Below are 23,069 nucleotides of genomic sequence, written 5' to 3'. Positions count from 1 at the left end.
TAATGGGAGGAATTTGGAGGGAAGCAAAGTTCATCTCCACATAGGGAAGGACTTGAATAAATAAATGAATGAATGAACTTTAAAAATTATTAAATGCTTACTCTGTACAAAACATTGTGCTGAATGCTTACATTTATACGGTGACTATTGTGTGCCAGGTTCTCTACAAATATTATCTTTGATCCTCACAACAACCTTGGGAGGTAAGTGCTATTATTATCCCCCTTTTACAATTGAGGAAACTGAGGCAAACAGAAGTTAAGCTACCTGCCTAAGGTCACAAAGAAAACAAATGTCTGAGGTCAGATCTGATTTCAGGTTTTCCTGACTCCAGGCCCAGCATTCTAACCAGTGCAGCAGCATCTAGCTATACACATATGTGTGTGTGTGTGTGTGTGTGTGTATATGTATATATATATAATATGTGTGTGTGTGTGTATATATACACATATATATACATACACACACACACACACACACACATATATATATATATATATAAATAAGTTAGTCCCTGTTCTCACATTCTAATCGAGGAAATAATCCATATGGGAAAGTCAAAAGGAAAGGTCCTGTGGTCCTTAGGTGCAGCAGCAAAGCAAATGGTCCTACCTCTTTGTCAGTGTCATTTCCACTGATAAAATCCTATCAATTTCTGATGTGGAACCAAGGATTTTTATGGTAAAAGTGTTCTTTTTTTGGGTCTTCAGTAGCTGTGGTTTCAGCACCCACAGACCCGACCACATCTCCAAGGGGATTGCTTTTCTGAGATAATGGCTTGAAGGGTTGGGCTGGAAGTGGGACTTTGCTGCACAGTTGCCTTGGGGAGTCAGTGAGTTTCCCATTAAGTTGAGGTTGGAGGGTCACTGTCGAGTAGACTATGGAGGAGATTCCTGCACATGGTAGGTACTATATAAATGCTTGTTTCTTTCCTTCCTTCCTTCCTTCCTTCCCTCCTTCCTTCCTTTCTTCCCTCCTTCCTTTCTCCCTCTTTTCCTGCCTTCTTTCCCCCCCACTTCCTGCCTCCTTTCTCCCCTTTCTTACAGCTCTCACTTGTCCTTCCTTCCTCTCTTTCTTCCTTCTTCCCTCCTTTCCTCCCTCTCTTCCTTCTTCCTTTCCCCCTCTTCCTCCATCCCTCTCTTCCTTTTTCCTTTCTTCCTGCCTCCTCTCCCTCCCTCCCTTCCTTCCTTCCTTCCTTCCATCCTTCCTTCCTTCATTTCTTCCCTGCTTCCTGCTGTCTACTGCACATATACCCAGGATTTTCTGTGCTATTTCAAGGGTTTATTCACAATGGAAAAAAGTAATAGAAATTCAGAAATAGCACACTAGGGTGCAGGTTCTGACAAGAAATCTGTTCAGCTTAGCTCAGTCAGGGTGTCCCCCAAGCTAATCTATCTGAATTTAACTAAGGACCCTGGGAGGCTGAGGGGGTGCTCCTTGGGTTTTCCTGGCTGATAGCTCCACCATCAGGCATCTTGTTGAGTTATGATACAAATCCAGAATATGACCCCAGCAAAGGATGCCGAGCTCTGGCCTGGGCTTCAGAATATGGGACTTTTCTATCTTTATACAGCACAGAATGACTGAGCAACCTCAGTCATTAAGGCTGGATAACTACTTGTCAGGTGTAGAGGAGATTCCTGCTTATACACGGGTCGGCCAAATTGACCTTTAGGTCCCTCCTTTCAGTTCTGAAATTCTGGGATTCTTTATCCTGTGATCAGCTTCCCCAAACACCAGTGCCTCCTTTCAGAATTAGGGTTTGTTTTTTTTTTTTACTTTGGCCACTGAGCATTAACTCTTTACTAAAAAAATCTTTGACCTTCAACCTAAGGCCCCAAGGCCCTGAACCACCCTGATCACTTTGTCTCCCTGGGTTTAGGAATCTGCCACTAATTACCTGCACCTCTCCCTTTTTCACTTCTCTCTAGTTGAGTGGGCTCTTCTCATCATCACTGCTTCTGTTTTTGCCTTTTCTTCCTTTCCCTGTCTCCCCTTTCTCTCTTCTCCACACAAGGATGCATTTAAAATTTTAATTGATGGTTTTGCTTTTAATTTGCCTTAATTTCAAAAAATAATCCCTTCTTCTTTCCCAATGCAGGGAACCATCTCTCATGAGAAAGAGTAAAAAAAAACCCAATAAAAATCAACACATAAATCAATTGCAAATAAATATTTATTAAACACTTACTATGTGCTTAGGAGCAGGTGCTGGGGGTACGAATACAAAGACTAGAACAGTCCCAACTCTCAAGGATCTTACTAATGCAATCAGGTTCTTACTAATGCAATGTATTAGGAGAGACAACATGTACATAGATAATCATACACAAAATAAATATATATTAACAAGACTAACCCTATATGCAATGTTCTACTTCAGTAGTTCCCCACTGAGGAAAGAAAGGGAGGGGATGGATTTTCTAATCTCTTTTTCAGGACCAAACTTGATCATTATAATTACACAACCTTCAGTTTTGTTTCTGTTGTTCTTATTCTTAACATTTATATTTTTGCAGTCATTGTGCCCATTTATTCCTCGTCCTATTTACTGTACTCCATATCAGTTTTATAAGGCTTCCCATGCTTTTCTGAAATTTTTATATTCATCATTTCTTAGCATGCATTAATATGCTATTACATTTATGTACAGTGACTAATAGCACTTATATGGTGCTTTAAAGTCCTAAATTGTGGTGCTTTACGTATATTATCTGATTCTCAAAATAACTCTGTGAGCTAAGTACTGTTATTGACCCCATTTAACACTTGAGAAAACTGAGGCACAGAGAATTTAAGTGACTAACCCAGGGTCACATAGTTATAAGTTTCTGAGGCTAGCTTTGAACTAAGGCCTTCCTGATGACAGATCCATAACTCTACTCATGGCACCACCTTGCTGTTTACAATTTGTACCACAATGTCTACTCATCCCTCAGTGGATGGGCATTTGTCTCCAGTTCTGTGCCACCACGAAAAAGTCCTACTGTGAATATTTTGGAGAAGATGGGACTTTTCTATCTTTATACAGTATATAGAAGTCCTTTGAAGGAAATGGGAATGTTTGGTCTGGAGAAAAGATGATTTAGGGTAGCGTAGTGGTTGTCATGAAAAGCTTGAAGAACTGTCAGAAGGGCATTAAATTTGTCCTGCGTGGCCTCAAAGACCGGAATTGGCACCAATTGGTGGAAGTTTCAGAAAAGTGGGTTTGAACTTGATGTAAATGTTATGGAGAACCTTGGTAACAATCAAGCTGTCAAAAGGAGAAGTGTGTTGCCTCATAAGGTAGTGCGTTCCCCTTTAGAGGCTGGATGGCTACCTATCAGGGATAGTCATGGGATGGGATAGATCACCTCTGAGGTCCATTATGACTCTAAGATACTATGATTCTATCTATGTGTATGAAAACAACCTTTTTCTCAAATGGGGCAGATTTGAGCTTCCTAAACTCTCCCACATTAAGGTTTTCCCAAATGTTGCCTGACTTGACCAGAATTCCTCTTCAGCCAGGAGTTACCACCATGAATGACATTTTCCCTCTAGAGGATCTTCAGTTTGGGATTCAAGTCCTGGGCTCTCTGGATTGAACTCATTGGTCTATTTGTTATATTCCAGGCTTTATACTTGGCTAATCAAGAACATTCCCAAAGAATGATCATTATCCAATGTCAATGCCAATGTCAAACTGGATGGAGGTGTTTGGTGGAGTGTCCCAAGAGCTTTGTCACTGTCAGTGTTCTACTTAGCATTTATATCAGTGAATTGGATAAAGATATAGATGGCAGGATTATTACATTCATAGGTGACCCAATACTGAGAGGAACAATAAAACAAGAGTCAAAAATATCTTTCATTATTCTAGAATGAAAGACTGGATCTAATCAGATGAAATTTAGTAGAGATAAATGTGAATTTCTACCCTTGGGTTCAAAAAGATCAACTTTAGAAGCACAATATGGGGAGATGTGTTTAGATAACAGTGAATGAGACATTGATCTAAAGGTTTTAATGGACTTTAGGCTAAATGTAAGTTAACATTATGACATGGCAGTCCAAAAAAGTTCATTAAGAGTTATGTCTGGGACTGGAGAGTGGGAATAGAGAGGAGAGATTGTGACAGTTCTACTCTTTTCCTTAGTCAATTGTAGTTTGAAGAACTGTATTTGACTCTTGTTTAGGAAGGTCACATTAGAGTTCATCCAGTGGGACAGCCATGACATAGAAGGATAACTTGAGGGAACTGAGGCCATTAAGCTTGGAGAAGAGATACCTTAGAGGGGGACAGGATATCTGTCTTCAGATATTTGGAGGACTGGAATATTGAAGGATTACATTTTTTCTGCTTGAGCCCAGAGAACAGAACTAAGAACATCTGGTAAAGTTATAGAGAGGTAAACTTAGGCTTAATATAAGAAAAGCTGTTCAGTCATTTTCAGTCGTGTCCAACTCTTTGTGACCTTATTTGGGGTTTTCTTGGCAAAGATACTGGAGTGTGCCATTTCCTTCTCTAGCTCATTTGACAGATAAGAAAACTGAGGAAAACAGGGTTAGGCGACTTGCCCAGGGTCACACGGCTAGTAAGTGTCTGAGGCTGGATTTAAACTCAGGTCTTCCTGACTCCAGGCCTGGCACTCTATCTACTATGCCACCTAGCTGCCCCTAATGTAAGGAAAGACTTAGTAATAAATAAAGCTATCTAAAAGTAGAATGTGGCAGCTGGGTGATATAGCAGATAGAGTGCCAGGCACTCTATCTACTATGCCACCTAGCTGCCCCTAATGTAAGGAAAGACTTACTAATAAATAAAGCTATCTAAAAGTAGAATGGGGCAGCTGGGTGATATAGCAGATAGAGTGCTGGGCCTGGAGTCAGGAAGACCTGAGTTTAAATCCAGCCTCAGACACTTACTAGCTGTGTGACCCTGAGCAAGTCACCTAACCCTGTTTTCCTCAGTTTCCTCATCTGTCAAATGAGCTAGAGAAGGAAATGGCAAACCGCTCCAGTATCTTTGCCAAGAAAAACCCAAATGGGGTCAGGAAGAGTCAGACACAACTCAACAGCAGCAGCAACAACAATGAAAGGTCTTGGGTTTCCTTTCAGCATAAGCCATCAAGTCAAGTCAAGACCACCACTTGTCAGCGATGTTGTAGGGGGATCATTATTCAAGCATTGCTCAAACTAGATGGCCTCTGAGCCCCCTTTGGAGATTCTAGGAAAGTTCGAAATGCTGAAGAAATTACATGTATTTATTAACATCTTCTCTTCCTCCTCTTCTCCTTCCTTCTCTTTCTCCAGTTCCTCCTTTTCCTTTTCCTCCTTTTCTTCCTCTTCCCCTTCCTTCTCCTCTTTCTCTCTCTTCCTTTTCCTTTTTCTTCTACTTCTTTTTCTTCCTCCTTCTCCTTCCCTTTCTTCTTTCTCTTTCTCCTGCTTCTTGTCCTCTTCTTCTTTTTGTTTTTTATTATTTCTATCATTACTACTACAATTACCATATTCATCCATCTGTCCCTGAGCACAGGCTTATCTAACACTCCTTTGAGCCTAGCCATTATCTGTTACTAGTCATGTATGGGAAAAGTTTGTCATTGGCTTCCCTGAAATCCTTCCTGCTGCCTTGGACTAGGCCCTGACTTTAATGTCCCATGTCCCAACAGGAGACCCTGCAGCAGAGGAGTGGTCCCCTTGGAGCGTCTGCTCGACTACATGTGGTGAGGGCTGGCAGACCCGGACACGTTTCTGCGTTTCCTCATCCTACAGCACCCAGTGTAGTGGACCCCTGCGGGAGCAGAGACAATGCAATAACTCAGCTATCTGTCCAGGTGAGTCCTCCCTCCCAGGAAGGGTTGGAAAACTGGGGCATGGGGAGCCTTTGGTTGAAGACAAAGTCTCAACTCCTGATTTCTGGAACTCCATCTTTGAACATGAAGACAAGTTCCTTGTCATTAGGGGGAGACATAAACCCTCCCCTCAGCAATCCCTAGGTATGAAGGGGAGAAATAGCTCATGTTCTCCAGGGGCCCTTGGCCTAAGAAGGAGGTATAAGCCGTGTCGTTAGGGGCCCCTGGTTTGAGGAGGAGGCACAGTATAAGTACATTTTTAAACCTGGATGGAATCCATCATACATCCTCTTGGTTTGATCAGAGGGGTGAACTGAATCAGGGAAGGCTTGCTGATGAAGGTTAGTTTTCGGGAGGAGGACATAGTTAAGGAAGGAACAGGCCTGACCTCCGTGAACGATGTACGGATTTCCTTGATGGGGGTTGTAGTTACAGTCTATAATGTTGCAGGGGCAGGGGAATTTTCTGATGGCTTTACCCTTTCCTCACAGTTCATGGGACTTGGGATGAGTGGTCACCCTGGAGTTTGTGTTCATCCACCTGTGGGAGGGGCTTCCGGGACCGTACCCGCACCTGCCGCCCACCTCAGTTTGGAGGCAACCCTTGTGAAGGTCCAGAGAAACAGACCAAATTCTGCAATATCGCCCTGTGCCCTGGTAAGTTGGAGGGAGACAGAGGGGCTGGTCTGGCCAAGCTGGGGTGGCTGATGGAGAAGGGATAGAGACCCTCAGCAGGCTTTGAGCAGAGCCTGCCTAGAGGCAGAAGTGAACACAAGATGACCCCTTGGATATATTTTGGCTGATACCAGGGATCTGTCTTTCATAGTCTTGCTCCTTTGTTTCCCAGGGCTGTTTCTTTCATCATTTCTATTCACGATATCACAATGTCTTTCCAAGAGAAAGAGACATTGATATCAGCAGCCAAGCGCTCATTGCATTTTCAGTGGCCATCCTAATTGTTGTCAAAGCCATGGAAGCAGATGATGTTGCCATCTGAATGTTCTGATACAGAAGATATAAAATGTTCTTTGGATATGATCTATGGATAATTGCAGATTAACACAAGAAAATCATATTTGGGTAAAGGGCAAGAGTGGGAGCAGGACCCAACTGTTCTTCATCTTCTTTGCCACCATTATGCCCAAACCCATCACCGTCATTGCCATCACTGCCACCTTTCTGCTGTTTCATTTTTGTCTTTGTATATTCCCAGCACCTAGTGTATTGGACTGGCGCATAGGAAATGCTTAACAAATGCTTGTTGATCATTCACTATCTCTGTCATTACTAGAGTAACGTTACCATTAATTCATTCATTCAGCTAACTTTTATGAAGTGCCTTGTTTGTGCCTGAAATAGAATGCCCCTAGCAAAAATGGTAAGACTCCCATGGTCCCTGTCTTCACCAATAACAGGACCATCTCTGTCACTATCACCATCATCATCCTTATCCAAAGCCCCAACATTTATTTCCAGGTAATGAACTTTGTTGTTGTTTAGTTATTTTCAGTTGTGTTTGACTCTTCATGACTCCACTGTGAGGTTTTCTTTTTTTTGGAGGCAATCAGGGTTAAGTGACTTACCTAGCCTCACATAACTAGTAAGTGTCTGTGGTTACATTTGAGCTCAGGTCCTCCTGACTTTAGGGCCAGTGCTCTATCCACTGTGCCATCTAGCCACCCCACTTTGGGGTTTTATTGGCAAAGATACTAGAGTGATTTGCCATTTCCTTCTCCAGCTCATTTTACAGATGAGGAAACTGAGGCAAGCAGGGTTAAGTGATTTGTCAAGGGCTACACAGCTACTCAGTGTCTGAGGCCAGATTTGAACTAAAGATGAATCTTCCTGACTCCAGGACTGGCAGTCTATGCACTATGGCACCACTTAGCTTCCCTGAGATGAATTACTTAGCATAAAAGAGATGTGGTCCAGAGAACATGCACGAATAGGCCTACTGAGGGTCCCAAGTAGTGTTGTGGGGTTGAAGTTGGTTGAGGAAGATTTCATGGCAGAAGTGAGATTGAGAAGTGAGATTCATTCACTTTCTCTCAAACTGTTTCCAGTCTAGAACCCCTCTCCCTGAACCAGCTAGGCCCATCTCCAAGAAGGTAGACCTTGAGACAGGTGACCCCTCAGCTCCATTTAAAGGTGAGGGACAGGGACCCATCATGGGCTTTCCTGGCTGCCGTGGGCATGGTTTGATGCAATCACAATCTCACTTGTTTCTTTAACAAAAAGAAAGCAGAGAGAAATAGCTTAGAGGAAGAGAAAGAGCTTTAAAAATAGCCATGGGGATTAAGCAGGCTCCTGGCCAGCTCTGCAAATTGCTTTAATACAAATGCGCTGCTCCTCCCTGCCCCCTCTGCCTCTGGCTGCTAAAAAATCCTCTGTGAGATGTCTCTCCCCTTCCCTCTGTTTGGCCTGTGCCTCTCTCCTTAGCTCTGTGTCACCTGTCTCTCCATCTCTATTTCTTAATGTATCTCTTATAAATGTTTCTACTTCTCCGTCTCTGTGTCTGTCTTTCTGACTCTCATTCTCCATTTTTTGTCCATCCGCTTCTCTGTTTATCTCTGTCTTTCTCTGCTTCCACCTCTGTCTCTATGTCTGTCTGTCTCTGTGTGTCTCTTTGTCTCAATGTCACTCCATCATACTATCATGGATCACCTCTCTCCCTCAGTCCCCCAACCTCCCCTGCCCTAGGCTGCTACTCTGACCCTCTTGTCTATCATGCTGTCTCCCATTTTGGTCCTATCCATTTTGGTGCTTGTTCCACCGGCAGCTCCTCAGGGTCCTGGCCATTGGGTGCTGGCTGGTGATGACAGAATCCCTTCCATCTTTGCCCATCATTTCTGCTGCAGGGTCAGTCATGAGACAATTAGAGGTTTCCCCCGTCATATTCTCCCCAGTGCTCATTTATACAGCATCCTGTTTAGAGTATAGGAATCTGGCTCTAATGCCCAATGTCAGAGAGGCCTTGAAGGGCAGGGATATCCACAACATTCCTGAAGCCCAAGAACTTCCATCAATGGTGAATCAGGGAGCCATTTTATGAGATTCTGCTTCTGAGACCATGACGGTGATGAGGATGGTGATGGTAATGATGACAGAGACAGTGATGGTGATGGTAGCTATTGTGATGGTGGTATTGGAGGTGGCTGGAGATGGCAGTAGTGACCTACTAATGAGGATTACAGCAGTAATTGTTAATGGAGACAATGGCGGTGATGAGGATGGTGACGGTAATGATGACAAGAGACAGTGATGGAGATGGTAGTGGTAGCTATTGTGATGGTGGTTATGTTGACAGTGGTCATGGTACCACTGATGATGACAGTGGGAGATGGTAGTAGAGATGATGATAGTAGAATTGGTGATAGGGGTGATGCTGTTGATGATAATAATGTTGATGATGGTGGTTAGTGAAGGCGTTGGTTGTGATGGTGATGATAACTATGGTTACATGAAGTCAGAAGTGTTCACCAAGGCCTTATATGACAGTTAGGTTCCCTAGATATCTCAACAGACTAGAATTACAGGTTATACCTAAAAAGAGGAAATTTAACAGAGGTGAATTTAGAGTCCTGCTGTTGGGTTAAAGCCAGCAATTCCTCAAGAACAAAACGGCGGAACCATGAATAGTTACCAGTTCAGCCAAAAAAGATCTTGAAGCCTTAGTGGTCTGCAAGTGAAATGCAAGTCAACAGTAGGATGTGGCAGCTAGAAAAGTTAATGAGCTCTTATTAAGAGAGAAACAGTATCTGAGACTCAGTAGTTGATAGTACGCATTATACTCTTCCTTGGTTCTATCTAGGAGCCACGTTTTAGAAAGAACATTGATATAGTGGGGGACAACCAGGTGGTACAGCGGAAGGAGTGCTAGGCCTGGAATCAGGAAGACTCACCTTCATGAGTTCAAATCCAGCTCAGACTTTTACTAGCTTTTTGACCTGGGAAAGTCATTTAACCCTGTTTGCCTCAGTTTCCTCATTTGTATAATGAGCTGGAGAAGAAAATGGCAAACTATTCTGGTATCTTTGCCAAGAAAACCACCAAAGGGGTCATAAAGAGTCAGACATGACCGAAAAATGACTGAACCACAACGGCATTGATACACTGTCCGGAGAGTATCCAGAGGAAAGCAGCGAAGTTGATGAAAAGACTGGAGACCATGTCCTGTGAAGAATAGTTGAAAGAAGTGGGAATATTTAACTTGGTGAAGAAAAGACTTGGGGGGGGGATGATAATTTGTCTTCAAGTATCTGAAGGGATGTCTTTCGACTGATTAATTTAATTTGTTCTCCTTGATCCCAGAGGGCAAAACCAGAAGCAGTGGCAAGAATTTGTGAGAAGAAATTTAAGTCATGAGAGAAAGAAAAGCTTCTTTAATTTTGGGGGGTAGGGGTGGGGAGGAGGATCAGACCTGTGCTTTCATTGGCATAGGGAATTACTGGTTAGGACCTCTCTCTATGGACAAACATGGTACCTGCTTTAGAACTTCCAGTCTTCGAGAGTTACTTGGAGTACTGAGAGAGGTTAATGACTTACCCAGGGTCACATAGCCAGTATTTATTTGTCAGAGGCAGGACTTGAACCCAGATCTCCCCTGACCCAGAAGGTGGTTCTCTATCCACTACATTACACTGTCTCTACTAACAATTAAAGCTATCCAAAAGTGCAACAGTTTGCCTCAGAAGGTAGTGATCCTTCCTCCCCATGGAACTATCCAAGGCCAGATTGACTGACCAGTTATGATATATGCCATAGAAGAGATTCCTTCTTAGACATGGGTTGGACCAGATGCCCTCTGAAGTACCTTCTAGCCTAGAGATTCTATGATTTTGGCTTGGAGCACTCCACCCTAGGCACCTTTCCTTTGAGAGGGTGCTGGGGGAGGCAGTAGTCTGTTGTCCTAACTGCTTGGCCCCTCAGATTGGCCTCCTTCAGATGGGTCTGACCCTTCCCATCCTACTCCAGTTCTGAGACACTACCGAGAGGTAGGGGAATGGCCGGAGCCATCCGGCAACTGCTCTGGACCCGTGTGACTTGGAAGCCCCAAATGCTCTTCCACCAGGGGATGGTAAGCCCAAGAAAGGTATTCATGCTCTGTGTTCTCTCCCTTTTCCTCCCCCCGGGCCGGGCAGTGGATGGCAACTGGAATGAGTGGTCAAGCTGGAGCTCCTGCTCATCCAGTTGTTCCAATGGCACCCAGCAGCGCACAAGGGAGTGTAATGGACCCTCTTATGGAGGGGCTGAGTGCCAGGGCCACTGGGCTGAGACTCGTGATTGCTTCCTCCGGCAGTGCCCAGGTCAGTATCTATCCCCCAAAGGGAGCCTTAGGATGGCATGTGGGAACAAGGGAGGGCCAGGAGGAGATGGGCCAAGGGGAGATGGGCCAAGGGCATGAGGGCGAACTTGGTCAGGGCTGTGGAATGTGGGTCCTCAGCCTGGCAGGCCTCAGCCAGGACCTAATCTTCTCTTGTCCTAGTCTTTGGTTCTCTGGGTTTCTACTTCTCCAATATTTGTATATTTCCATGTCTTCCTGTCTTTATTTCTTTTTGCTCATTTCTGGATCTCTTGGTGCCTTGGTGTTGCCATGTTTGTTCTGTGACTCTGTCCTTGTATCTCCATGTCTTTCTATCCCTCTATGTTTCTGTGCCTCTAAGCCACCATGATTCTGTGTCTGTCTACATTATCCATGTCTTGTTTTATTTGTCTCTCTATCCTATCTCTTCATTTCTCCCTTTATGTCTCTCCATTTTGGGTCTCTGCTTCTGTCTGTTTCCATATCTGTGCCTCTGCTTCAGCATCTCTATTTCTATGTTGTCTTATCTTACTCTCCCAGTGGATGGCAAGTGGCAAGCCTGGGCCACTTGGGGCAGCTGCAGTACCACATGTGGCGGGGGCACCCAAAGACGTGATCGAGCCTGCCTAGGCCCTTTCTTTGGGGGTGAAGCCTGCCAGGGTCCCAAGGAGGAGTACAGACAGTGCAGCCAAAGGAGGTGCCCTGGTGAGTCATGCTCCCTTCAAGGCACCCCCCTCCCCCCTCCCCTTATACCTCCCTCTTCCTAGCTCCTTCCTCCCACTCCCCCTCCTCATATCTTTTTCCTCCCTCCTCCCACCTCTCTCCACCTTACCACCCAGAAGAATTCCTCAGAGACACAGGGGCCCTTAGTTTCCCTAAATCTTTCTGCCTGACTTCTTTATGATTGTGGCTGCTGGGGAACTGAGTTCTGGACCTTGTGGTCCCACTCTGGTTCTTCTCTGGTCCTAACCAGATACAGAAGGGTGACCAGGAGAGCCCACTGGCAGTTGAGGGACCCCGAGACATGGCTGTGCCAAGTTCTAGGCAACAAGGGGGTGGCATCCAGAGGTGGCAGGGCTTGGCTAGCTCATGAACTCTCTAACAAGGGTATAAGAACTGAACTGGGGCTCAGTCTGTGACCAGGTTTGTGGTTCAGTGTGAAGCTAGGGTCATGCTACGTCTAGAGAGCAATTTTTCGTCCTATGTGGATGACTGTCCCAAACTAGACTTGACTTCTCTGACTTGACTGCACTGGACTCTAACAACTTAGTTAATTGACCCAAAGTCCAGTCCATTCCCTTTGTTCTCTTCCTTTCGACTTTTTTTTTCTGAGTCCAATTGATGTAACCTCCACCCAATTCTTACCTGATTCTGTCTCTTGCCTTTTGCTAGAGCCCCATGAGATCTGCTATGAAGATAATGCTGGTTCCATGGTCTGGAAGGAGACTCCAGCTGGGGATGTGGCTGCCATACGGTGCCCCCGAAATGCCACAGGTATGAGTCCCTAGCTGGTGCCAGGAACTGAGGGATGGACTCTGGGACTTCCTTTCAGGCTTCTTATTCAACCAGTCATGGAATCATAGACTCAAATTTAGAAGGGCCTTTAGAGGGCATCCAGTCCAACCTCCTTCCAATTTCAGGAATTTCTTCCCCAACATTCCTGATCAATGATCATTCAGCTTTCTCTTGAATATCATCATTGGTGGGGAGCTCATTACTCCCAGTATATACTTTTTCCCACTCATAGATAGCACCAATTATTAGAGAATTCTTTCTTAAGCTGTGCTGGAATGGACCTTTCTGCAACTTCCCTCCACCGGTTCCAGTTCTGCTCTTGGGGGCCATAAAGAATACATTTGTGCTGTCTTCCAAAAAGCTGTACTGATACCTGTGCTCTGCTTTACTTGGGAAGTAGTGGGGAGAGGGGAGAAGAGGAGGAAGAGGAGGAAGAGGAGGAGATAGAAGCCATTCCCTCAGAGAATATATAGTCTTGAGAGACCCTGAGAAGAACTAACTTTTTTAACAATAATCATGCCTAGCATTTATTTAATATTCTGTGCTTTTCAGAGGTTTCTTTTCTTTTCTTTTTTTCTTTTTAAGAACTAGAGTTCAAGGGGAAGGGCAGAGAGCCCTTGCCTGGGAGCTAGAATACCTGGGTTCTAGTCCTGGGTATGTTTTCACTTTGAGGTTTGATCTTAGCCAATTCCCTTTCCTTCATTGGATCTCTTTTTTTTCCTCTGTAAAATAAAGGCGTTGGACCTCAAAATCTTTAAGGTCCCTCTCCACTCTGGTCCTACTCTGTTCCTAACCAGAGACAGAAGGGTGACCAGGACAGCCCAGTGGCTATTTAGGGACCCCTAAGTCAAGGTTGTGCCAAGTTCTAGGCATCAAGGGGGTAACATACAGGGGTGGCAGGGCTTGGCCAGATCTTGAAATCGAAATCTCTGACAAGGGATGTAGGAGTCTATGGTTCTATGGTCCATTACTGAAGAAGGGTAATGAATGAGATGACCTCTGGGGAGCTCTCTGAGACATAATCTGAACCTCCCCTTCCCCTAACCCCACCCTAGGCCTCATCCTCAGGAGGTGTGTGCTGGACGAGGAAGGCATCGCCTACTGGGAGTCCCCCACTTACATCAAATGCGTCTCCATCGACTACCGGAACATCCAAATGATGGTGAGGGACCAACGACCCTTTGGTAGGGACTTCCATCCCCCTCTGACCTGACTCAAGATCTCCCCACCCTTCAACCACTTCCAAAGGAGATATGGTCCCTTCCTCTATTGCTATCTGGACACTGGGTTCAAGGACAAATCCTGAAGCTTCCTGAAGCTGTAACATAGTAGAAAGAACCCTAGGCTTAGAACCAGTAGACCTAGGTAATATTCCCTGCTTTATTTCTCGTAGGTTATATGCCCCTGGACAAGTCACTTGACCTCTGTGGGCCTCAGTTTCCTTTTCTGTAAATCAGGACACTGGGCTAGAATGGTCTCCAAGGTCCCTTCCAGCTCTAACATTCTGTGTTTCAGGATTCCCTTCTAGCTTTGACATTTTACATTCCAGGACCTAAGGTCCCTTCCAGCTTTGGCATTCTGGATATTACATTGTCTGCCACTGCCTCATTGTGCACCCTTGGGCCAATCATTGAACCTCTCTGGGTCTCACTGCCCACTTCCAAAAGGTGAAGCCTTTGGGGCAGACAATCTCTAAAGGATCTTTTAGTTCTAGCACTCTGAGTTAGAGCTGTGACCCTAATAAACTGATCTGGTGCCAGTTACCTCCCTTCCCTACGACTCAGTTTTTCCTTATCTGTAAACTAAAGAGGTTTGATTAGATAATCTCTAGGGTAGTTTCCAGCTCTGATAGTCTTTGGTTTTGTAACTCAGTGAATTCCCACTGCCAGGACCTTGCTTACTCCATTCCTCATTCAAGGAATGCCCTCTCCTGTCCTCTCTGCCTCTCTAAACCCAACCTGTTCTTAAGGACCCAGGTCAGGCCCACTTACTCTGGGAAGCCTTCCCTTACGGCTTTAGCCCACTCTGACCATCCCTGTCTTTTATGCCTGTTGGTTCCTTCACCTCTGCCTCTGCTTCCTGTTTCCTTCTCAACTCCCTTTACCCTCTTCCCTCCTGTTTCCCTCTTTCCTTCTATCCTGTCTCACTCCCCAGCCCACCCATTCCCCAAATCTTCCCCTTCCCTCTTCCTTTCCCTTCTGGGATAGTCTTTGGTCCTTTGTAAAGGGGATCCCTGCTTTGGATTGGGGGGGGTTGGACTAGATAACCTCTGAGGACCTTTCCAGCTCTAGCATCCTGTGAGCTTGCTATGGTGGAAAGGGCAGTGGAATGGACAGAACATCAGCCCTAGAGTCAGGAGGACCTGAGTTCAAATGTGGCTCAGACACTTAGCTGTGTGACCCTAGGCAAGTCATTTAATTCCGATTGCTGCCCCCACACACACCAAAAAAAGGCAGTGGAATGCAAATTGAGAGAACTGGGCCCTAGTCACGCTTCTGCTGTGTGACCTCAGTCAAGTCAGTTAATTTGGTGGGGCCTCGGTTTCCTCATCTGTAAATTGAAGGGGGTGGGCTCAATGATCTTTAGGGTAGTTTCTAGCTCCAAAACTCTGTGATTCTATGATTCTCTCCCTACGTCCCTCTTTCCCTCTCCTCTCTCCTTCATCCTTTGTGCCCTTCTCATCGCTACCCCTCTTCCTTCTCCCTCATTGCCCTTCCCTCATAATCTCTCCATCCTTTTCTTCCTGGGGACCCAGCTTTAAACCAGCCTCTCCTTAACTCCTCTAGACCCCTTTCCAAATTTCTCCCCCACTGTTCTCTATTCCATTTTTCTGGGGCGTAGGCAGGAGCTGGTAGCTAGTTCACCTTTGGGGAAAGGGGAGCAATCCTGTTCCTGACTTCCCCTTTTGAGGTTGTGACTGGACTGTTGGTCCCAATCAGATTTCCTCTGTCCTTTCACTGAAAAAACAAAGGGCATATCTTAATGTGGTCATCTGGGGACTTGGAATGGGATAGTGCCATTTCTCCGAAGTTCCTTTCCTTGAGGCCCCAAAGCATAGAAATTTTAGCCCCTTAGAAATTCCATCCTATTTGCATGTCTGTCAGGCCATAGTGAGCTCTCTAGGAAAGAGGGACCTAACCATCCCTGTGGAGTGTTCATAAAGAGTCTGGATAACCTGTCAGAAAAGCTGCCTTTATTCTGCACTGGATGGGAGATGGGACTAGATGACATCGAAGGCCTATATGATATAGCCCTGAGACTATGATGCTGAGAATTGGTTTGCTGTACTGAAGTCATCACATCCAGCCCCCTGCCTCCAACCTTCTCCGCAGACCCGAGAGCACCTGGCAAAGGCTCAGAGGGGGATTCCAGGTGAAGGTGTGTCAGAGGTGATCCAGACACTGGTAGAGATCTCTCAGGATGGGACCAGCTACAGTGGGGACCTCCTCTCCACTATTGATGTGCTGAGGAATATGACGGAGATATTTCGAAGAGCCTACTACAGCCCTACCCCAGGTGACGTGCAGGTAAGGGGCTGGGAGAAAAGTCTGCTTGGGCCTTTGGGAATCAAGGAGTAGGGGACTGAAATGCACTCCAGTAGTGAGCACTACAGACTACTATAAAGGCTTAGCATCTCTGCCTTTCCTAAGACAATACCAGTCATTACCACCAACATCATCACACCACTGCCAACAGTATGGTGCCATCATCATCACCGCTGTCACCACCATTATTAAAACACCAACACTGGAATTACCCTCAGTATTACCACCATCATATTTACATGTTGTCTTTTCCAACAAAATGTAAGTTTCTTAAAGGATCGTTTCATCATTGTAAGTGCCTAGCACAATGTTTGGCACATTTTAGGAGCTTATTAAATGCTTGCTGATTTGTTGATTATCACAATTTATTACTGCCATGACAACAGCAGCTAATAGCAACATCTTACATTTCAATCAGTCAATCAATCAATATTTATTACAATACACCAGACATTCCTGTAGTGCTTTGAGGTTTGCAGGCCCTTTACATGTATCTCATTTGATGAAATGAGAAAAATATCATAATTAGTACTTAAATCATACCATCACTCCCACTATTACTGTTGAAAGACACCAACTTGCTGTCACTATCACTTTTACCAACGTTGTCATAGTCAGTCAGTAAACATTTGTTAAGTGCTTACTATGTGCCAAGCACTGTGCTAAGTGCTAAAAATGCAAAACAAAACAGGCCTTCAAGGAACTTGCATTCTAATGGAGGAAGACAGCATGGAAAAGAAAGCTGGAAAGCAGATGGGCTGTTACCTGGTGGGAGGCATGAGGGAGAAGTCCAAAGTGGGGAAATTGAAGATCATCCTCCTGAACACCCTGACTGTCCTCACTGTTAACCTCACTATTAAGCGGTGGTGTCACCACCATCATCAATATTACAGTTGCTATCACCATCACTACAAAGTCACAGCCATGAGCATTGCTATCACTGTCACCATCACCAACATTATCATTACTCTCACTATCACCAGCACATTACCATGACCACAATCACCGTAACCCTTATCATACATACGATCACCACCACTGACATCGTTGCTAGCACCAGCACCAGAACCATCACTAGTGACATCCCTGTCACCATCACAACTAGCACCATTACCATCACCACCATCATTACCCCATCTTCCTGCTATCTCCTGAGGACTTGGGGCTATGTGTTTGCTGCTCTCTGTCTCCCACAGCTTCCTCTATAACTCACTTCACATGGAAATTACTCAGCAGAAGTGAAGTGAGATGGAAGAAACAGAAACACTAACTTGTGCTTACAATGGTATGCCCCAGTTGTGACAAAGTCAGGCCTGGATGCCAAACTGTCCAGCATGTTGTCTTTTCTCCCTTTGTCTTCCAGAATTTTGTCCAGATTATAAGCAACCTGCTGACTGAAGAGAACCGGGACAAGTGGGAGGAGGCCCAGCTGGTATGGCCTGGAGACAAACAAGCCCTTTCTCTTTTCCCCCGAATCCCTAACCTAACTGGAGAAGGAGCCTAAAAATCTTCCAGAGGACCTAACCTCCATTATCCTTCCCTAGACACAAGCATCACTAGAAATAATCCCCACTTTCTACCCAAATTCATTCCTCTACCCATGTATAGTACCAACTATCAATTATCCACATTTAGAGATAACCCTTTGCAAATTTCTTACCCAGAAGGAGCCTTGCTATGACTTCTGCCAGCTTAGTCCTGGACATTGTAAACTCAGGGACTGCTAGCTCATTCAAATATAAGCTGGGATCTAATCAAACAGGAAAGATTATTAAAGTTGATGGGCAGAGTAATGAATTATAGAATATAATTAAATTGCCAAAAAGATATGGTATTTGAATTATCTGATGCCTCTTAAATTATCTAGATTTGTTTTTATTTTCTTTATCCCTTTTGCTCCCCCTTTTTTTTGGTTGGGGTTGAGGGAAATTATCTTTTGATTTTAGATTTATAAAGGGAACTAGATTTCCTTAACGTACTGAGAGGTGACTTCAACTGCATGAATTCATGTGTCTAAACACATATGTAGAATGTATTTGGGGGGTGGCATAGCTTACTTCTTGATTGTTAAAGTCAGAAATGAGTGAGAGGCAAGGAAGCTTAGTGGGGAGACGTGATACCTGCAAATATCTGGCAGATTTTCACAGGGCACAGGGATCAGATTTTTCTCCTTTTCTCAAGAGGGACAGAATTGTGACCATGCTGGTTGGTGGTGGGGTACCATAAGGATGCAGATTTTGCCTCAACATAAGGAAACACTTCCTAATGATTAGTTGTGCCCCAGTGTAGAGTGGGTTACCTCTAGAGATAGTAAGTTCCCCGTCACTGGTGTTGAAGTACAATCTAGGTGAACATTTTTAGTCAAGTCTTGGAGGGGGTTGGTGAGGAGACGTACTTCGGATGGGAATTGGACTACATGGTCTCTGAAGTCCCTTCAAGCTCTGAGAAGCTAACCTTCTGTTCTTGTATCCCATATCCATCTCATCAGATGGGCCCCAATGCTAAGGAGCTCTTCCGCCTGGTAGAGGACTTTGTCGACGTCATTGGCTTCCGCATGAAGGATTTCCGAGATTCCTACCAAGTGACAGACAACCTGGGTGAGCTTCCCTTTCTCTCTGCTCTGCCTCCTTCCTCCTTTCTTCTCTCTCATTTTCTATGTGATTTCATCTCCTGTCTTGGCAGTATATAAATAAATTAGCCCAAGCAGGATATACCAGTTCCCAAAACACCCCCACTCTAGATCCAGCCCCTTCATCCCTCTCTAATGGGCCAGCACAAACCCAGAGTTGGATCATAGGATCTCAGAGTTAGGGAGGAGCTATCCAGCCCCTATAACATCCTGGAGTGAGTAGTCATCCAGCCTCCACTTGCTCCTTGTGAAGGGTCTTCAAAAAGCAAGATGATCTTTCCTTCCTTTCTTCTACTGACATCAGCCCATTTCTAGATCCTCTGGGGATTCCTGATTCCCTCCTAAACACTTAATCCTACCACCAGCCTGAAATCTCTCTTTTTCCTCTCAGTTTCCCAGTGGCATAGAATCTGAAACCAGAACACCTGGGTTTGAGTAATGGCTCCCCAGTAACTACTTGTGTGGCCATGGCAGGTCACTCCACATCTCTTATTCTCAGTTTCCCTTTCTAAAAAAAGTTGGACTAATACTTCCCATATTTACTCCATGAAATTTTGGGAGCAAAATATTTTGTAAACCTTAAAGTACTCTAGAGCCATGAAATTATTATTACAAGAGAGCTTTATTAGAGTCTAATGGAAAAAACTACAATAATATTTATAGGTTATGTATCTAGAGTACTTTAATGTATAAAAAGCAGCTGTCCTCACAGCAACCTGGTGTGGTAAGAGAGAAAGCATTATGGGCACAGAATAGTCATTTAATAGATATTTGTTGACTATATTTTACAAAAGTGGAAACTGAGTCCCAGAGAGGTTCAGTCATTTGCTTTCTGTCACACAGGAAGAAATAGTACTCGAATTCATGTCATTTGACTCTAAGACCACTCTTTTTTCTAAAAAAACTTAGATTTCCTAAATCACACTTACAGAAAGCAGAATTTTTTAATGATGGAGGCTGAATGTGTTCCCCTAAGAAATTCCATGTCTGCCTACCTAAGCCACTACTGCTTTTAGGGACTAGCTGGCCTCATTCCTACCCACCTCATATTTTGACCTAGCTATAAGTGACCTTAGGTGGAGGGAGCCAAGAAGGTCTCTGCCATGGTCTCTCACTCAGTTCTTACTCCTTTGCTTCCCCAGTGGATTTTCATTCCCCCCGCCCCACTTTGTATGGGTTTCTCTTCACTCATCAGGATAAATAGTAGCTCTTTGGGACTCTTCCTGGAATGCCGATCTCCGTTGAACCTGGTAGAGGCTGTTACTTCTCCTACTACTTCTACCGTCTGAAGGGATTATGAGTTCCCCATCACTGGCCGTCTTCAAGTAGTCTGGATGACCCTTTTGTCACGGGTCTGCTCAGGAATGGGGCCCTTTCTGTCTTGGACCAGATACTTTGCAAAGCCCTTTACAGAAGACTCAGATTCTGTGATCTAATTCAATTAAGTAATAATTTAAAAACACTTACTAAGTGCATACTATGTACAGGGCAGTGTGTTTGGTCTATACAAAGCTATGTATAGCCATTCTTTCATTTACTCTGATTGACATTCTCAGTGTCATCCCTATGTCCCATCAGTTACCAAATCTCATCATTTCTTCACTCACATCTATCCTTCTCTCTCCACCCGTATAGTCATTGCCCTAATCCAGGCCCTTATCTCCTCTTCCGTGCAGTGTTTCTGCCACTAGCCTTTCCACTTTCAAGTCCATCTTCCACAAATATTCCTAAAATACAGGACTGACCGTGTAAGTTTCCTACACAGGCATCTTAACTGGCCTCTTGTTTCCTCTAGGATAAAATAAAAACTCCACTCTTTGATTTGTAAATCCCTTCATAGTCTGGCTCTGACCCACTTTCCTGGCTCATTTCATATTAATCTCTAGATACTCAACATTCTATTCACAATAGTCGATTTTCTCTTTCTCAGACTCCGCTTTCCATCTCTAGCCCTCTTGACTTTGCATGGCGGGCTATCCCCTATACCTGAAATGCACTCCTTCCCCTTCTCCCTATCTTCAAATTCTTACTGTCTCTTATGGCTCAACTCAAGTGTCACCTCTTACAGGGAGCCATTCCTGCTGACTCCTTCCCACCAGTTCTTAATACTCTCTCCCTACTCGAATTATAATGTGTACGTGTATACACACATACTTATATACACATATGTGGGTATTTATATGCTTGCATGTTGTAACCTCCTAGTAGTATGTAAACTCCCTGAAGACAGAAGCTGTTTCTGTTTTTCATTTTTCCCTTGTATTCCCAGTGCTTTGCACATAGTAGGTGCTTAAAAATAAGAACTGAATTGAATTGGATTAAGCACAGACACCATGGATCAAATGAGATAATGTATGGTAAGTGTTTTGAAAAAAAAACCCTGAAGTGCTTCCTAGATTTTAGCCATCATTATTATTGCTTTTATCATTATTAATTTTATTATTAGGGTTATTCTAAGTCCTGCTCTTGAGTTTAGAGTCTATGGGAGGGAAACTGATGTAAGGGCAAGTCCTGTGAGATGTTTGGGGAAGGAGAGATCCATTTCACCTTGGGTGGTGATGGTGGAGTTGTCAGGGAGATCTTCTTGGAAGCGATGGAACCCTACCTTAGCAATGAAGGGAGGGATGGACTCCAGCAGAAGGTGAAGAGTTGGGAAGTTCCATCCATGCTGAGCAAAGGCAGAGAAATGGCAAGAGGAGAATGGGGGATAGGCAAGACCAGCTTGGCAAGAGCATAGATACGTGACAGGAAGTAGCACGAAATGTTTTATCTTGCCTTAACATAAGAATGGTCTAGTCAGGCTCAGTAGGAGGAAGGATGTCCTGATAACCATGCCAAAGCAGAATGGGCTGCAGCGGGAGGGACTGGGACCCCCCCTCATTGGAATCCTTCGAGGGGATATTGAATGATGACTTGTTGGGGATAAAGAGAGTAAAGAGAATTCCTGTTCAGATTGGGGCTTTCCAAACCTCTGAGGCCTAGCCCAGCTCTATCTCAAACCCAGTCTTTAATGGTTCTTTCTTATAGCTGTCCGGTGAATTCTTTTTGTCATTGTTCCCCATTGCCAGTGTCCACTGAGGAGTGAGATGCAGGTGCTAGGACGGAATGGAGAGGGTCTTTTAGTCAAAAGCTGTGGGCTCAGATTTCAGTCCTGCCACCAGTTCACTATGGCTTTGGACAAGTCGTTGTCCATCTCTGACTTCAGTGTTTCATCTGCAAAATGAAAGCATTGAAAAAGATAATGACCTTAAAAGCCCCTGCCCATTGTAACATTCTTTGCCTGTTCTGTGGCATCCATCTCAGCGCTGACACTCGATATCCTATGTTCTAAGGTCCAAGGTTAATAAATGCATGTTTGGTTGATTGATCGAAGTCTCTTCCAATTGACACACTCTGGTCTATTCAACTCATTTCAACAATCTAAGTGACTTTTGTGTGCAAGGTACTGGGTTATGTTGGAGCCACAAAGACAAAATGCAAAACTTCTCCTGCCCTCATGGAACTTTTCTTCCACTGGAGGATTACAACATGTAAAACAGATAAGCATATACATGATGCTTTGAGGAGGGAGAGGACATTAACTTATGAAATCATCACAGGCTTCCTGTAGGAGGGGCCACCTGAACTGACCCTCAAGGGAAGGTAAGAATTCTTAGAACCACACATGTAAGCAAAGGCATGGAGGGGAGAGATGGAAATGGGGAGCAGCAAGTAGGCTAGTGTGCGTGGAACACAGAGTACTTCAGAGGGAATAATGTGAACTGAACCTGGAACAGTAAACAGAAGATAGTTTGTGAAAGGCTTTAGATGCCAAGCTGAGGAAGAGAAATAGGTAGCCATTGATGGCACTTGAGGAGCAGTTAGAGTAGCATACAACCCAATGCCAATTTTCTATTATTATGACTCCAGCCTGAGAAATGTTCTCATATGGGGGCATAGATGATTAAGTCGTGATCTCTTTTCTTTTGTTTATTTATTTAAATGGGTCCCATATCTCTCTCCATTCTGGAGAGAGGAAGCTGGATCAGAGTTTATATTTTCAGCAGTACAGTGCATATGGAAAACCCATCTTTGATCAGTAAACTGTAGAGTGATGGGATACCAGAGTTGTCAAGGAATTTGGTACAAACTGTTATTTCACAGGGGAGAAAACTGAGTCCATCCAGGCTTATAGGATGCCTAGTTTTGAGGCTGAAAACAACTCTTCAATAGGCATTTGGGTTGTATTTCTTCAGCAAGGGTCAT

General features: G+C 44.4%; 1 protein-coding gene across 1 annotated transcript in view; it reads left to right on the top strand.

Moving 5' to 3' along the window:
• ADGRB1 (adhesion G protein-coupled receptor B1) overlaps positions 1–23,069 on the top strand; it is a 220,641-nt gene that overhangs the window by 52,818 nt on the left and 144,754 nt on the right. The window contains exons 4-12 of the mRNA XM_036741341.1: positions 5,652–5,816; positions 6,326–6,490; positions 10,975–11,139; positions 11,676–11,840; positions 12,528–12,629; positions 13,706–13,812; positions 15,983–16,177; positions 17,559–17,627; positions 18,684–18,792. Of these exons, the coding sequence (XP_036597236.1) occupies positions 5,652–5,816; positions 6,326–6,490; positions 10,975–11,139; positions 11,676–11,840; positions 12,528–12,629; positions 13,706–13,812; positions 15,983–16,177; positions 17,559–17,627; positions 18,684–18,792 (1,242 nt within the window). The remainder of the gene's footprint in view (positions 1–5,651; positions 5,817–6,325; positions 6,491–10,974; positions 11,140–11,675; positions 11,841–12,527; positions 12,630–13,705; positions 13,813–15,982; positions 16,178–17,558; positions 17,628–18,683; positions 18,793–23,069) is intronic.

Source organism: Trichosurus vulpecula, chromosome 1, assembly GCF_011100635.1.
Source record: "Trichosurus vulpecula isolate mTriVul1 chromosome 1, mTriVul1.pri, whole genome shotgun sequence".
Classification (NCBI taxonomy): Eukaryota; Metazoa; Chordata; class Mammalia; order Diprotodontia; family Phalangeridae; genus Trichosurus; species Trichosurus vulpecula.
The sequence above is the reverse complement of the archived record's forward strand: the minus strand, read 5'-3'. Positions and strand labels throughout refer to the sequence as shown.